The sequence below is a fragment of the Eleutherodactylus coqui genome, chromosome 4, assembly GCF_035609145.1.
Source record: "Eleutherodactylus coqui strain aEleCoq1 chromosome 4, aEleCoq1.hap1, whole genome shotgun sequence".
NCBI lineage: Eukaryota > Metazoa > Chordata > Amphibia > Anura > Eleutherodactylidae > Eleutherodactylus > Eleutherodactylus coqui.
The window spans coordinates 182,192,000-182,209,949 of NC_089840.1; the positions used below are offsets into that span (position 1 = coordinate 182,192,000).

Consider the following 17,950-nt stretch of genomic DNA (forward strand, 5'->3'; position numbering starts at 1 on the left):
GAGGTTTAACACTGGTAAATGTCAGGTTCTACACATGGGCAGGGAAATACTTGTCACCATTACACACTAACTGGGAAACCACTGGGTAAATATTGACATGTGAAAGGACTTGAGGATTTTAGTTAACTGTAAGTTTAACTGGAGCAACCAGTGTCAAGCAGCTGCTGCCAAGGCAAATAGGATCATGGGGAGCAATAAAACACATCTAGGGGCACATGACGAGAACATTGTTCTTCCTCTTTACAAGTCACTGGTCAGACCACACATGTAATATTGTGGACAGTTTTGGGCACCGGTACTCAAAAAGGACATATCAGAGCTTGAGCGGATACAAAGATGGGCAAATAAAGTAATAAATGGAATTGGCAGACTATAGTACCCAGAGAGGTTATCAAAATTGGGATTTAGTTTAGAAAAAAAAAAAACGGCTGAGTGGTGACCTAATAGCTATATATAGATATATCAGGGGTCAATAAAGAGATCTCTCCCATCATCTATTATACCTAGGACTGTGACTGTAACAAGGAAAGGTTTCTATGCCGACATGGAAGGGAGTTCTTTACTGTAAGGGTAGTGAGACTATGAAACTCTCTCCTGAGCACATAGCGATGGCGAACTTGATAAAGAGTATAAGATGGGCCTGGACATCTTTCTTGAGCGTTGCAATGTTACATGTTATATCACTAATTACTTCAGAAGGGTCGGTGATTTGTGGATTATTCTGATTGCCAAATTGGAGTCAGGAAGGAATTTTTTTTCCCCTTAAATGAGGAAAATTGGCTTCTACCTCGTTTGTTTGCTTTCCTCTGGATCAACATTTGGGGGTAATAGGCTGAACTGGATGGACATGCATTTTTTTAGGCCTAACATACTATGTAAGAAGGAGATATACATGACCTTCCTTTGAATCCTCTGTTGGTTTTGGCTTACACTCCCAACCCCCTCCCCCACAAAAAATGGAGTGTGTGGAGCCTCCCTGAAGATGGACTCAGGTTTTCCTTGTGAAAAGTACAATCTACAAGTAAAAAGCTAAATTTTTATGTGTGGAATATCAGGAAAAATCCCCAATAAAGAAGACACGAGACACAAAATGTAAGAACTTTTCTTAAGTTTTTTTTTAAATAATATTGTGGTCTTATTTCTCTTGTAAAATCCAATACTACAAATCTAAAACAGGTTTTCTTTAGCTGTTATTACACTAAGTCTAAAATAATAAGACAGGAAAAGTAAGAGAATGCATGGGAACAACATCCTTGAAGAATAAAACATGGTTGATGACAGAGGGATATATTTTTCAGGTTCTATAAAAATGCAAATCGGGTGCTGGCTTGGTACAGAAATAGGAGAAATTCATTAGGAGGATTAGCCCAAGTGTACCTCTTCAACCATGGGAAAATAAACTTAAAATCTGTCCTCAAACCACAAAACCTCAAAAACATGTTTCAATACCTTCTTAATAATTATTCTTCAGTTCTAGGTCTTCAATCCTTTTCTACAGGTTTACAACCATCATTGTGTGTGAAGTTGCTCGGTGATCTCTTGCTTCTATTTTGTGTCGAGCTTGGCCATTTCCTGCACGTAGATGCCGATGCTTTCGCTGTCAAACAGTAGGAAGTAAATATTTTTCACAGTGGATGAGCTGGAGGAGCCAAAATGGCTGGAAATGGCTCGCAGAATGACCTGAGCTGCTGTCTGCTTAGGAAAACCGTTTCTGTATGGTATGAGACAAGCAAGAAAGATTATTGGTCATTTTATTTATTTTTGCTAAAGAATGGAAGACTCTGCTTAACATACCGGTGACTTATGTTGTAATCTTTTGTTAGACAAAAATATGGAAACACTGTACGAAATTCATGCCTTCAGTTACATTGGATTATAAATCATATTTCAATAAGACATGTAGAGATCGATTTTAAGTGGAGGTAATATGACACGGATGCTGCCGGGCAGAAGTGAACATCTACCTGAGCAACAAGGTTCCATTAGTCAGGGGTTTGAGCCATTCAGCTGCTGTTACCAGTTGGCCAAGAGGTGAAGTAAAACACAAATTTGGTGGGAAAAGTCTCAGCTAAGCAGGGATCAAAAGGGCAGCTTAGTGCTAATAATTAAAATCACATGTATTGGACATATGCGGGCTAACCCAGACATCTTGGGGATACAGTCGGGAGGAACTATGCGCAAAGTAGCTGCCTATGCTGATGAATTATTATTCATGCTCTTAACACCACACGTCTCACTTCTTAACTTAATAGCAGAGCTTCGTCAGTATACACAACTGTCTGGGGAGGAAGAGGGGGGGGGGGAATGTGTGATCTTTAAAATTAACATTCCCAATCGCCATATAATCTCAATTTAACTCGCATAGCCCGTTCCTCATTGGTGAGACCTAAATTAGTGGGAGGGTTGGGTCTTACTGACATTAAGGCATATCACTAAGCATCTCATTGATCAGAGTAGTTGATTGACATAGACACAGGGACACCAAGCAGTGGATATTCATAGAAGGGGAGGCTTAGTCTATGCACTTAACAGCTTTACCCTGGATACAAAGTGATTTTCTCCTAGAAGTCAAAGGCCACCCAACAATAGGACAACCCTTAAGGTATTTAGAAGACTGAATATTTCCCCCACCCAATCTCAGTTAGTCCCAATTTTAGGAAACCTCACCTTCCCACCGGGACTGAAGTATGGGGTGTTCAGCAGATGGACAGCCAACAAAAAAATTCAGAGCAGGCCACTTTATACAAGTTACGTCTTGCCTGTCAGCAGAGGTACTGAGCGAGTCCACGGACTCGACCCCCCTATCAACGTGGCACATAATTCAGCTTCCACGCTTTCTTACATCTCTACCTCCTCTGGGCTTCATCCACCCAAAGACCCCTTTGGAGCAACTGTGCTTGGCAGAGGGCCCGGCTAGACATACTATTTCTCGCATTCATAACTAACTGAATTCCCACAAGCCCCATCATACCTAAGTCACTGGGAAAGAGACCTGTTGATGCCGCTTACAATAGAACAGAAACGTAACATTTTTACATTCACACATAAATCTATCTCCAGCAAGATTCAGGAATCGGGGGTTCAAGATACTAACCCCAATTCAAGGTACAGGGTGCCCACCTCTTGCATGCCATGTTCCTTCCGTTTCCCTTTTGTATAGGAGATTTGGAGGAGAACAGGGTACAATGCTACATACATTCTGAGAATGACCAATGTTGACCAGCATTTGGACTGAAGTATGGTGGATCACTTCCAAATTCATGAATTTCACCCTACCCCAATCACCCACGCTGTTCTGATTGCACCAACGGCATGCTTTTGGCAACATACAAATGTCTGGTGGTAAGACATCTGATGAATGCAGCAAGAGCATGTATCCCCCATGTTATGGCAACAGACTGTTTCCCCCTCCATTTCCATGGTATTAAATATAATAGCGGAGAAGATGAAGGACCTGACTGCATCAATGAAAGATACACATGACAAGTTCATGAAAACTTTGTACTACTGGATTGAATGCCAAGATTTCATGGAGTTCCATAAGGTCTGCAACTCCTAACTAAAAAGGGCTTTAGAGTGAGGTCTTTGTCAAAGAGAGATCAATGTCATTCCTGTAAGGACTTGCTCTCAGCCATATTGCTGGGAAACATGGTTACATGCATGTTTACCGCCCTCCCACATTCCTCTCCATCTTCTTGGCTTTCTCCCACCCCTCCCAACTAGCTGCTTTTCGAATAAGGACATTTGTCCCTCAGAAGGGAATAGTTTTGGTTTATGGGTAGGTTGCAGAGTTCCCCCAGAAATAAGACACTGTCTAATTTTTTGCCACAAAAGAGGCACAGTGTCTCATTTTCAAGAGGGGGGTGCGGTGTCTTAATACTCACCTATTAGCCGGCGTTCAGGTCGCTTGCGCTGGGCTGTGGCAGCCTCCCATGTACTCCTGAATGCCGACAGAGCATTTCTTCCTGGTAGTGGGGCTTGAATACCCCCGTCTCCAGCAAGCGATTGCTCCTATTGGTTTATTGAGGGCCACGTCAGTTAATCAGAGCCGGTGCTCAATTAAGCAATCACAGCCATTCAATGCTGTCATTCAATAAATGGCTGTGATTGGTTAATCGAGCGCCGGTTCTGATTGGTTCATTGAGCGCCACATCAGCCAATCAGAGCAATCGCTTGTTGGAGGCAGGGTATTAAAGCCCCGCTACCAGGAAGAAATGCTTTGTTGGCGTTCAGGACTACACGGAAGCTTGCAGCAGCACCGCGGCCCAGCACGAGGAACACAAACGCCATCTACTAGGAGAGCATTGCTTTTTTTCCCCCCTTCATGTAGTGTAGCTAGGGCTTATTTTTGGGGAGGGCTTTTATTTTTTTCGCCTCACTTTCCCCACTAGAAAATCAGGGTAGGGTTTCTTATTGGGGTAGGTCATAGTTTCGGGGAAACATGGTATGTACCAACGGATTAGCTTCACAGCCCTTGGTTAGTTGTATTATGTATCAAATCAGCAATGTGAAATGTTCATTACCACTTTGTTTTGGTTTGTTATTAAAAACTTTCATGACCTAACAATGGTAACCATGATATTTTTGGAGTTTCCATATTTTTGTCCACCCCCTGTATAAGTCAGACATAAAAACCTTATCAGAGTCTTACTAAGCACAAAACCTTGTATACCTGCCACTTGGGAAGGAAGGAAATGCCACAGACTTAAGCTTCTTGTCTTCAGCAACCGATAAACAATTCTTGATGGTCTTTTCCAACTGCTCTTCACACTTATCTGAGCCCCACTGTGGGATGTGGCAGTGGATGACAAACTTGGCCGCTAATCCATTTGCTTGGCTGAGAGCAGCTAACAAAAAAAAAAAAAAAAGAAAAGTAGTAGAAGTCATAAGTCGTGAAATAATGTACTCGAACCTAAAAAAAGACCTTTAATATAAACATAATTTTTTTTTTAACTGATTAGAAAGAAATTCTAACAAAATTCTACAGTTACATTTTACAGAACATCTTGAGTAACCTTCTAACTACTTCACTTATCTTGTATAAATTCTAACTTACAATAGGTTTTCTTTTCCGTTAAGATAGGAAACTAGCAGACCTCTGAATTGGGGTTTCTGTTACCGCTGCGCAGCAGTGCATTGTGGGAGCTCACACGACTCACATTTATCAAGTTATCCATTTTCTATCCTACATAAAAACTGTGAAATGTTATTTACAAATTAAAATTGTGCCACAATTTAATCAAAAAGTGACAAACCAGCTAGGTGGAGTTTTATGCTGTGCTATAGTTAGTGGAGGATTAGTCCCCAATAGGAAACTTTACTTAGTTGCCTCTAAGCTTAACACTTTACAATCAAATTTCCCTGTCCCTGCACGCTGAACAGAAACATGATGATTTTATTAGCAATTTTTTGAAAATTAAACTTAAATTATAATGTTTAAGTGTTTGTATTCATTTCACAGAAGTCTATGTTGCCCTTAAAGTGAAATGGCCTCAAATGTTTTCCCTCTGGTAGGATTTTACTGAGCGATTCTCAAAAATCTATAGATTTCTGCAGTTTATGGTTACTCACATGTTGTATTATTCACCCAGTTTGGTAAGAAAAGGGATCAATGTCCATAGTATATAAGGCCCCAGGCTCATTGGACCCATCTTACGTGGCACACAGTCAAAAGCGGTTTCTTTCTTCTAACATTAATCGCATATCTACTTCAGGCAATCTCCAGCTACTTATCTTGCCTTATACTTCATTATCACCTTAGAGTGATAAACCTACTTCTAAGTTCATTTTGAAATGTTTGTTTGCTTCTCGAGGTGTGATGGCTCCCCTCTGGTTGTCTTCTCATGTTCCAACTAGAGGTATGTGTTGCAAAAAAGCTCTTGCCTTTATCTCATAAGGCCTATCTATTCAGATCCAAAGGGTAAATTAGAGGACTGGTCTAATATTTGGAGCTAAAGGTTATCTACTCTAACCTCCCCGTGGGAAAAGAAGAGAGGCAATTTTTGGAGTAATTGCTGATGTTTTTTTTTCTTTTCTTTCTTCCCAAAAGAGGGGATGAGAACAGAGCTGGTTGGGCTTTGGGACATGAAATATTGTGAAACGTAATTGTTACAGGTTTATTATAATTTTGTGTTACAAATTCACACAAAAAAAGTTACCTCTTTTCTAAAATAGATATAAACTGTGAATCTTTTTAAAGCCAGAACCAGGACAGGATATAAAAAAAAAAAAAAAAAAAAAAAAAAAAAACCCACCTTACTTTATGTTCTCAGTGCAAGATCAATATTGCTTTGTGTGACCAAGGCCTAAAAGCTATTTTACATTGCAAATCATGTAAACTGATTGACAATTTCCTTCAGCTTCTTTCTATTCAATCATGTATTTCAATGCACCGCCCACCGACCTCAATGATCAGGACAGAGCTGATGGAGACTGATGAGTAAAATATAACTAAAAGTTTTTTTCCAAGCACCGGGATTAGTCGCTGTTCTGGCCCCTGTATAATGGCCGCTGCTCGGGATTGCAGGCGCAGCTCCCAATGATTCCAGTGAGACCCCAACCTGCAATTATGAGCGCCAGCCATTACACAATGGCCAGAACAGCAGCTTTTTCTCCGACCAAGTTTATCCCGACTGAAGGCAGGTGCTGCCTGGAAAACGCCTTTAAAAAGAGAATGCAAAAAGTGAATGGAGGCTAAAAGAGAATTATGCAAAGTTTACACAATATTACTATGCAGGGCATAAATTAGGGCACTTATTGTTGTGTGAGAAACAAAAAAGGTTGTTTTACTCTGAGGCAACAAGCGTGGCACAATCTGGACGCTACTATTATTGTGGGGTCACTGTGGCGCATTATTTTTGGCTTAGATATTGTTACGACACCAAGCTTTCTGGAGTTAAGTGTTCCTAGATTTCTGAAGTACAATATCTGACAGCCCTGAATAACAGAGTAGACATAGTGTTGTGCAAATAGGGCAGCGACAGCACCGCATAAGGTGTAGGAGCAGGAGGGAAAGCTGGTGTTGTGGGTGGGAAACCGGTGGAGAGGCTGCTGGTCAAAGCAAGAAGTCACAGATGTCTGGGCAGCAAACTCCACAGAGATCAGTCATGGCTGTAGGAAGTCTCTGGGCCAGATAGAAGCGACAGTGACCAGCTATAATCAAACACGCCATGAACTGAAGGCAAAAACCTTTTCCAATAAACGTGTTTATATCTATTCAGAGGGCTAATTTTTTAATGTGATGTGTATACCTCGAAAGACAAAATCTTTAGGGGAGGGGGCACTTCATTGGGCTCATGAATGGCCCCTCTATATGGCCCTAAACATTCAGAAATTAAAGATGTAGTGTCAGTGCAAGAGCATGTAAAGCAGAACCAAGTCTTCGTGTACAAAATAACTCACTTTCTGGGTCAAGCTACACAGAAAAATTGGGGTCGTTTTACTTTACCTCCAGTCAACTCCAAGGGTCCATGGGATTTACGGAGCTCTTTCACAGCTTCCAGAAACTCTTTTCCTCCAGCTTTTTCCAAGGCATTCCCTATATATTTATTAGAAGAACAATGATTAGCATGCTAGGAACAAACCATTTTGGGCTTGAGGAATCCCCTCCTATATCTTTCATTGTGGTATTCCAGAATTTAAAATTTTTGTTATGTTTTGGATAGACACGGCTATAGGAAGTCTCACTGAAGATGTACTTTGTATACAAACCATTTTTGATTATGTATACTTAAGCGTTTCAAATAGTGGTCTCATAGACAGCCACTTTAATCTAACAGCCATCGTAATGATTTGCCGACACAGGTCCATCTCTAGATCCTCAACAAACGGAGGGAAGCTTTAACCAGCTATGCATTTTCCCTGCAAGGTCCATCAGATCAAGGACACTTGATGTAAGGCAAGATTTGCTGACAGTGGCTTTCTACTCTCTCGGAGAGGCGGGGTCTTAAATAGGAGATGCCCTGCTATGACGTCCATATGCTCTATTGACCCCATAAACATTTCGCAAAAAAAAAAAATGCATAAGATACAATGTAAGAACTTTATAAGCAAATCTTGGTTTTAATTTCTTACTTTACACAGTTTCCTTTTCCTGCAAAATATTTTCTTTGGCAATCTATTCTAAGGTAGTTTGTTCAAAACAAAATAACATACTACATTATATTTAACAAATATTAAACCTATAACTTTCCAGTGCATCGTAATTAGAGATGAGCGAGCGTACTTGGAAAAGCACTACTCGCTCGAGTAATTTGCTTTATCCGAGTATCGCTGTGCTCGTCCCTGAAGATTCGGGTGCCGGCACGGAGCGGGGAGCTGCAGGGGAGAGCGGGGAGGAACGGAGGGGAGATCTTTCTCTCCCTCTCTCCCGCCCGCTCTCCCCTGCTGCCCGCTGCGACTCACCTGTCAGCCGCAGCGGCACCCGAATCTTCAGGGATGAGCACAGCGATACTCGGATAAAGCAAATTACTCGAGCGAGTAGTGCTTTTCCGAGTACGCTCGCTCATCTCTAATCGTAATACCAAATACTGTAGGTATTCATTGTCTAAATCTAGGACATCTCATAATTTTACACCTTCACACGCGAGTGGTAATTATAGTTTCACGGAAATAAGGCTGGTGTTTGGCAGGAGGGGTGGAGAAAGCAATTGCACAGGGCCCCCCCCCCCCCAATCGCCAAAGGGGCCACCTCTGTTCAACAGTTGAAATTAAACACAGCGTGACTACAAGAGGGGCCAGGACGCCTTTCTTGAGCGATATAATATTGTATGTTATAATCACTAATAACTTCAGAAGGGTCGGTGAACCCAGAGATTATTCCGATTGCCAGATTGCAGTCAAGAAGGATTTTTTTTCCTTCAATGGGGAAAATTGGCTTCTACCTCATTGAGTTTTCTTGCCTTCCTCTGGATCAACATTGGGGGTTATAGGCTAAACTGGAAGGACACGTGTCTTTTCAGCTTAATATACTATGTTACTCCATGTGTTTTAGTCCAGCAGAGGAGGGGAATGAGGTCACTCACTAGTCCTCCCTCCGACGTGTCTAGGCTGAGACTTCTTTGGCTCGGAATCCCAGTCATGTGTGTCACCAGGCCCACCTGACCAGCATAAGGACACAGACGCAGGGCTCAGAGGTGATATCAAGCCTCAACCCGACATGCCAGACGAAATAAACGTGCAAGTTTTGTGTGACTGCGCGATGCACAGAGCTAATGTTATAATAACCCATTATTTCCAATCGGTTCATTTACACAAGTGTTTTTTCTCTTGCACAGATAGTGCAAGACAGAAGAACTGAAGCAGATCCTATTTTCATGTGATTCTTAGTCAAGAATAGGACTTGCAATGTGTGTTGTCTCGCACCGTACAGACACCCTGTCCGTGTGATGTGCAGTGAAAGTTATGCCCAAGAGTCTCGGGCAAAGCTCACTATTAGCCTGACGAATACAAATGTATACATGTTAAAAAATAAATAAATAATAATTCTATATAAATAAATATAAATCATATCTATCTAACACACACACACAATGTATATGTGTAAAATATATATATATATATATATATATATATATATATACATACACACACACACACACACACACACACTTTAGTATATATATATTATACACACACACACACTTACTTTAGTATGTATGTATGTGTATATATATATATATACACTACCGTTCAAAAGTTTGGGGTCACCCAAACAATTTTGTGTTTTCCATGAAAAGTCACACTTATTCACCACCATGCATTGTGAAATGAATAGAAAATAGAGTCAAGACATTGACAAGGTTAGAAATAATGATTTGTATTTGAAATAACATTGTTTTTACATCAAACTTTGCTTTCGTCAAAGAATCCTCCTTTTGCAGCAATTACAGCATTGCACACCTTTGACATTCTAGCTGTTAATTTGTTGAGGTAAGCTTGAGAAATTGCACCCCACGCTTCTAGAAGCATCTCCCACAAGTTGGATTGGTTGGATGGGCACTTCTGGCGTACCATACGGTCAAGCTGCTCCCACAACAGCTCAATGGGGTTCAGATCTGGTGACTGCACTGGCCACTCCATTACCGATAGAATACCAGCTGCCTGCTTCTGCTGTAAATAGTTCTTGCACAATTTGGAGGTGTGTTTAGGGTCATTGCCCTGTTGTAGGATAAAATTGGTTCCAATCAAGCGCTGTCCACTGGGTATGGCATGGCGTTGCAAAATGGAGTGATAGCCTTCCTTATTCAGAATCCCTTTTACCCTGTACAAATCTCCCACCTTACCAGCACCAAAGCAACCCCAGACCATCACATTACCTCCACCATGCTTAACAGATGGCGTCAGGCATTCTTCCAGCATCTTTTCATTTGTTCTGCGTCTCACAAACGTTCTTCTTTGTGATCCAAACACCTCAAACTTGGATTCATCCGTCCACAACACTTTTTTCCAGTCTTCCTCTGTCCAATGTCTGTGTTCTTTTGCCCATCTTAATCTTTTTCTTTTATTGGCCAGTCTCAGATATGGCTTTTTCTTTGCCACTCTGCCCTGAAGCCCAAAATCCCGCAGCCGCCTCTTCACTGTAGATGTTGACACTGGTGTTTTGCGGGTACTATTTAATGAAGATGCCAGTTGGGTACCTGTGAGGCGTCTGTTTCTCAAACTAGAGACTCTAATGTGCTTATCTTCTTGCTTAGTTGTGCAACGCGGCCTCCCACTTCTTTTTCTACTCTGGTTAGAGCCTGTTTGTGCTGTCCTCTGAAGGGAGTAGTACACACCGTTGTAGGAAATCTTCAATTTCTTAGCAATTTCTTGCATGGAATAGCCTTCATTTCTAAGAACAAGAATAGACTGTCGAGTTTCAGATGAAAGTTCTCTTTTTCTGGCCATTTTGAGCGTTTAATTGACCCCACAAATGTGATGCTCCAAAAACTCAATCTGCTCACAGGAAGGTCAGTTTTGTAGTTTCTGTAACGAGCTAGACTGTTTTCAGATGTGTGAACATGATTGCACAAGGGTTTTCTAATCATCAATTAGCCTTCTGAGCCAATGAGCAAACACATTGTACCATTAGAACACTGGAGTGATAGTTGCTGGAAATGGGCCTCTATACACCTTTGTAGATATTGCACAAAAAACCAGACATTTGCAGCTAGAATAGTCATTTACCACATTAGCAATGTATAGAGTGCATTTGTTTAAAGTTAGGACTAGTTTAAAGTTATCTTCATTGAAAAGTACAGTGCTTTTCCTTCAAAAATAAGGACATTTCAATGTGACCCCAAACTTTTGAACGGTAGTGTATATATATATATATATATATATATATATATATATATTATACACACACACACACACACACACTTTATTTACGCCCAGTCTCTGAGCATGCTGGATGTCTAGGCCCCCACTAGTTGCTATCAAAGAGAAGATTATGCTTCTTTACACATGTGGATTATTATATTTTCCCACCCCTTGGGTATTGCTCTTGAACGTTCCAAGGTCTAAGCTGTGTCCCCCAATGATACACAGAAAACTAGATTTTATAAAGAATTTATCGGAAAAGCTCTTTGTCGTCATGTTCATTGGGGGACACAGCACCCACCCGATAGGGGTTCTTTTTTGTTTGTCTATGGTCGCCCTGCGCTCCCTTAAGTTATTTTAAGCACTGCCATTTCGTAATAAGCCCCACTGGGGCACCCCTACTGCTTACATACAAAACTGATTAGCTGAGTACCTGGTAACTGCAGAGGGTATATAGTAAGCAGGAGGGTGGGTGCTGTGTCGTTTGTCTGCTTAGTGTCCGCCTCCAATCAGCAGGTGCTATATACTAAGGTCAAAGCTGTGTCCCCCAATGAACAAGGTGAGAAACAGATTTTACGGCAAGTTCTTTACAAAATCTAGTTGTTTAGGTTTGAGTGAACAGTATGATTATTCTACAAAAAACAGCTTTGATAGTACAGAGTACAGTAGAACCGATTCGTGTCACTTTTTGTTTATTTTATCCTAGTCGATTAATTCCCTGGTCCAACGGACCTTCCTCTGAATACAGAGAGAATAAACCTCTAATTATGTAGGTATATAAATACTATAAGACACATCTACAGTTAGCAAACCTACCTATATCTTCCTTGAGGTCGATTTCAGCTGTTGTTGGATGGATAATGCCTTCCACTTTCATTGAGCCTATGTGACCAAGATCACTCTGAGTCAAGGACAACTGGGTGGAGAAAAAAAAATATTGAAATACTTTTCAAATTATGGGGTTCAGTGCCAATAATTATGTCTAACACTGTCAAGGTAAAAGATCACAGTCGATTAATCAAGTCTAGAATACAAGATAAGTGGAGCCGGTCCCCACAGCGACAAACCAAAGATTCAGCTCCAATTTTTTCAGGTGCCACTGAAGAATTAGAGCACCAGTGTGCTACCAGCAACCCGTCACTTTCCCTGTACTAGATCTGAACTAAGCCTTACCAATGCATTTTAAAATTACAATTGAATTAAAAACTGACCTTTTGCCCAAGCAACAGACTCTTTGAAGAAAGGATGGTAAAGCCATCGCCTGGTCCGTCATCTGATGTGGAACTCGAAGCACCTTCCTTTCCCTCTGCTTGCTTTTCCTATTAGGAAGTAGAGAAAATCTACTTTAGTTAACACCACTATACAGACTACTAGACTTGCTAAGAGTACATTAAAAATGTACAGTCAGAGACAATGCCTAAAATCACAAGAGAGGTTTTTCAATAAAAAAAAAATAAAAAAACTAAAAATAAATAAATTGTATATGGAGTCTGTTTTTATACCCTTTTCCCCTCAATCTTCTACTATATGGGTTAAGTTCACATCTGCACTAGGATTCAGTTTTCTCGCTATGCAAAACGGAATCCCCTGGGTCAATGGATCATTCTCAAGACAGAACCAAACTGTGCTATTGACTACAGTGGGGTCCATTCGGTTCCTGCATCTGTCTGGCATTTTTACTGACAAAAGTCCTGCATGCACGACTTCAATATACAGAAGTGGAAGAGAGCGTAGCACAATGATCTTCAGTGGACCTTTAGAACATAATGGCGTTATCTGATCTGTTGTGCCAATGACCTTAATTTGTCTCTTTCAATCTAAAAATCACAAAACAAAAATTTAACAAAATGGACCTAAAAACCTTATTTCGGCAGGATCGTCTGATAATATAAATATACAAAATGGCTGATTTCTGCATGTTGAGTTTCAAGATGCTGATCCTTTGTTCTAGGAGGAGATAAGCTGTTGACCCGTGTGTGCACAGTGTAGTTGGGAGATGCACTTGTCCAGTAGACAGTTTAGGTCATACGTTTTGCAAGCTTTACTTACAGAACTCAGTCTCCGTAGAGAATATATTTTGGCTGACCAAGTCTAAGACAAAAAAACTTGCTTTGTTTCCCTCTAGTGTTGTAGATGGAAGGAGGGAGAAGAACGAACTGCATTGTGGGGTTGCTGAGACAGCCGATGCCCAAAGATGTAATTACGGCAGTCTTAGGCCTCCTTCCCACGAATGGATTTCCGCCGCGTAATTCGCGGCGGAAATCCGCTGCGTTGCCCGCAGCTATTAGGTTCTATTGAACCTAATAGCTCAGGGCTCATGGTGCGGAATTCCACACCGTGGATTCACCCGTCCTCACCCGCGGCATGCTCTATTTGCCGCGGGTGTACGTGCGGACGGCTTCCATTGCAGTCAATGGAAGCCGTCCGTTCACGCTATCTTCCGCTGTAGCACAGCGGAAGATAGCGTGAAAACGCTTCCCCGCCCACCGCCGCTGCGTCATATGAAATCATCCCCTTTGAGCTACATAAACTACACTATCGGTCCCAAAGCTGATGAAATGGGTAGTCCAAGGAGCAGTGTTTGATACTCACCTGGCGCCCCATTGCTACGCTGTGTCCCCCAAAAGGCTGGCGCACAAGCAGTGTGACTCTTTTGAGGCGGCTCTTGGCGCGCACTACCCTACTCATCTCTATGGAATAGAAAGCATTGTGTGTCTGACAATTTTGCATTGACACAGCGCAGGAACGGGGCACCCGTTGTGTATCAAGCACTGCTCACTGGATTGCCATTCCCTCACCTTTGGCTTATGGGGCTCAAAAGTGCTGACAGGTTCCCTTTAAAACGTACTTCCTCATCTGCAAAGCTTGCTCAAGTACAGATTGTGACTCTTGTAGTTGTCTCTGCCATTGCGGACTGTCTACAACTAATGATCTCTGGACCGATTCCAACCCTTAACAACTCCTGGCTTGCTGAGACATCTAGTTCTACAGATCTGACCTGTGGCTTGTTTACTGAACCTTGCTTATTCTTGTTACCCCTGCTGACCTTACGTTGCCGATGATCCCTGCATGTTCAACTGCTCTTCTGTTTCCACATGTACTGCCAATCCAGAATACTAATGGTAACACAAACCTGGCGATTTCCTATGGCTAATTCCATACTTCTGTGAGGGAGTTTAATAGTGAACATGATACATTAGACCACGTGTCCAGTTCACCCTGTGCAAAATGGATTGTGGGAAAGAGGATCCACCTCTGCTACAGGTAGCGTAACAATTATCAAGCTCCTCTATAACTTCTGACAATACTATTCTGATGCTTCTTTAAGACATGTGGTTTATAATCATTTTATGAGCACTTTAGCAACATACTCAAATTATAGGCCAATCAAATGTTGGCCAACACCCCTGAACTGCCATTTTCTGTCTGTAATTAAAGGGACTGCCCAGTTGCAAACTATTTATGCCCAATCCTTAGGGCAGGTCATAAACAGTAGATTTGCAAGATCCCCACCAAGTTCACCTAGGCCAGCAAACTCATGTAATTAATGTTTTTTTGCAGCTAGCAGACAGCTCCAATCTTACTCAAGTGGCCAGGGTTAGTACTGCAGACAGAGTTTAACCTGCAATACCTATCCTGGCCACTGCGGTAGGAACAGAGCTGCTTCCTATTAAAAGGAGTTCAAGGCATGAGTCAACTGGCCCAGTAAACAGCAGATCAGCGGGGGTCCTGGATGACAGAACCCCACCGATCTACTATAGATGACTTGAGGGTAGACCATCAATAGTTCACAACTGGACAACCTCTTTACATTTGCAAATACTGTGCTATAATAATAGCATAACTAATATATTTGGAGAGACGGCAGCAGGTGAGCACGGAAGGGTGAATATGTATTCTGTGATTTTACTACTGCAAGCTCAGCAACCTTTGTATAACACTAGGTTCCTGTATAACCCCATTTATGTGGTTGGAGAAAACCTTCTATGGTGCTCCATTGTGCTCTGGGGTTACTAAGGAACTGAAACCTCTATGTTGGAAAGTGTAGAAGTTCCTGGCCTTGTAGCTAGTAAAATCAACCTGACAAGTCACAGTCCCAGGTAATGATGCTTACCTTTCTCAGTAATTTATTCTTCCCAGATTTGGGCTTCTTTGCCAGCTTGTCCAAGGATTTGCCGCCCTTTTTCTTTTTCTTCTCTACAGGTTGAGAAAGGATGGTCTCTTTGCCACGGGTGCCACGCTTCTTAGCCAGGAGCTCAGGGTGAATTCTTGGCAGGACTCCTCCACTTGCAATTGTAACTCCTCTGAGTAACTGAAATTACAAAAAAGTGGACAAAACTTTAATGGAAGACTACAGAAATGCGATATATATATATAAAAAATGTTGTTTTTTTTTTTTGTATTGCAGTTGAGGTTATAGGGTGATCTATTTTCTGCAGTCCACATCACAGCATAGAATAAATTGTATTTCTTTCAAAGCTAACCTAAAATGTGTTGCAATCTATAGGCAATTATAATACAGTATACTCACTTGTTGCCCCAGGTGCTCACTGCATTTCTGTAATTCTTCATCTATATGATGTTACATCTCATAGCTGCATCTCATCAAGTGCAGCCATGGATGCCACATCAATACGAATGAGAACATCCCAACATCAGAACTTCTTGCTATTACAGAATGCAGCTATAAACATTTTAGATGTAAGAGTGTAACTGGAGAATGGGGCACGAAGGAAAAAAAAGTGGAAAAGTCTACATAAAAAAATGTTATGACTGAGGGAGACAATGATATATCATTAGAAAATGATGTAACAAGGTGGCTTTTGCATTGGACTGCAAATGACAGGGATTGCAGCATGATATGGCACAGGAGAAGAATTATCAGAAATGGGCAAAGGGGACCAGCTAGTCATACAATGCCCCCACGAAACTCAGGATTTACAAATACTTAGCAGAAAATTACCCCTTTTTCAAAGGGATTAAATAAGGTGTCATACATAATAACTACATAAAGAAAAAGACTGGCGTTATAAATGGAAGATAAATGGAAAGGCCAGCAATAGCTTCTCTGTTTACAGAAATCTATGGTTTGGATGGAAATGCAGTTTTGGATGTAGCAGGAACGAGAAGTGCAAATCCTTCCTTTACATTTCTCTTTGCTTTTGAATCTACTTCTGGCTTTAGCTAAAAAACTCTATCAAATACCGCCACTAAATTTGCATGTGCACTTCTAGCCTCAAAGGGGCTTACTCACAATGCATATCAGTTTGATGCACGTTTGCTGGGACCCACAAGAACTACACACTGGGTTCTCCATCCCCTGGTCCCAACAGAGATTTGGCCACACGTGTGCAGCCATTCTCCAATGCACTCTATGGAAGATGCAGAAACAGACAACTTGACCGTTTCTGTGATCCTTAGAGTTCCATGCAGAATAGATCTACTGCCTATTGGAAGCCTGGCACCAGGTAAACTCCTTTAATACTGAAGGTTCCTTCTAGAAACAGCTTGCTTACGGCCAACTCCATCCAGGAAAAGTTATACATGTACCTGATTGAGCTCTTCATCATTGGCGACTGCTAAAAGGATGTGCCTTGGAGTAATTCTTCCTTTCTTATTATCTCTGGCTGCATTCCCTGCAAGCTCCAAGATCTCAGCTGTGAGTCAAGAAAATAGAAGTAAAAATAACAAAATAACTATGAATAACTCCAAAATAATAATAGTAAATACATACATTTAGGGCTCATGTCCACGGGCAAATTATGATTTAAGATCCGCAGCGGATCTCCCGCATGCGGATCCGCACCCCATAGGGATGCATTGACCACCCGCGGGTAGATAAATACCCGCGGATCGTCAATAAAAGGCATTTTTAAAAAAATGGAGCATGGAAAAATCCGGACCATGCTCCATTTTCGTGCGGGTCTCCCGCGGGGACGGCTCCCGCAGGCTTCTATTGAAGCCTATGGAAGCCGTCCGGATCCGCGGGAGACCTAAAATAGGAATTTAAAGTATTTACCATCCGGCGCGGGCGGGGAAGGTCAGCTGTTCCTCACGGCCGCATCTTCCTTGCTTCGGCTCGGCGGATGTGCCCGGCGCATGCGCGCGGCACGTCGACGACGTGCCGGCGACGTGCCGCCGGCGTCAGGGATTCATCCGCCGGCCGAAAGTGAAGATCCGGCCGTGAGGAACAGCTGATCTTCTCCGCCCGCGCCGGATGGTAAATACTTTTAAATTCTTATTTTCGGCGCTCATGTCCGCGGGGCAGGAGGGACCCGCTGCAGATTCTACATGGAGAATCTGCAGCGGATCTGATTTTCCCCGTGGACATGAGGCCTTAGCCATAAATTAGTAACAAACCATCAATATAGTCGAACATTTTTTTTTCTATGTCAGACCACTAATGAAAGTGTTCAATTCTGCAATAAAAAGTATCCAAAATGCTTTCGCCCATTATGCATTAACCCTTTCCAATCCACTGTCTGACGTCTTCAGACATTCTTATTGAAGGCTGTACAATTCTGATGTTGGAAGAAGTCCGGCAGGGTATTCTTACTGTATATTGCTGGCTGCTCTGTTGTCGGGAGCCACTCCGGTATGTCACATACTGTAGTACTGGCTCTAGCCAGCAGATGGCTCCATTATATAA

General features: G+C 41.9%; 1 protein-coding gene across 2 annotated transcripts in view; it reads right to left on the reverse strand.

Annotated features, from left to right (window-relative positions):
• Nucleotides 1-1,093: 1,093 nt before the first annotated feature.
• MACROH2A2 (macroH2A.2 histone) overlaps nucleotides 1,094-17,950 on the reverse strand; it is a 49,116-nt gene continuing 32,259 nt past the window's right edge. For both annotated transcript variants that reach the window (XM_066600435.1, XM_066600434.1), the window contains exons 3-9: nucleotides 16,852-16,958; nucleotides 15,416-15,613; nucleotides 12,513-12,620; nucleotides 12,118-12,217; nucleotides 7,448-7,537; nucleotides 4,673-4,847; nucleotides 1,094-1,711 (exon numbers count right to left, since the gene is read on the reverse strand). In XM_066600435.1, coding sequence (XP_066456532.1) covers nucleotides 1,546-1,711; nucleotides 4,673-4,847; nucleotides 7,448-7,537; nucleotides 12,118-12,217; nucleotides 12,513-12,620; nucleotides 15,416-15,613; nucleotides 16,852-16,958 — 944 coding nt within the window. In that variant the 3' untranslated portion in view covers nucleotides 1,094-1,545. The remainder of the gene's footprint in view (nucleotides 1,712-4,672; nucleotides 4,848-7,447; nucleotides 7,538-12,117; nucleotides 12,218-12,512; nucleotides 12,621-15,415; nucleotides 15,614-16,851; nucleotides 16,959-17,950) is intronic.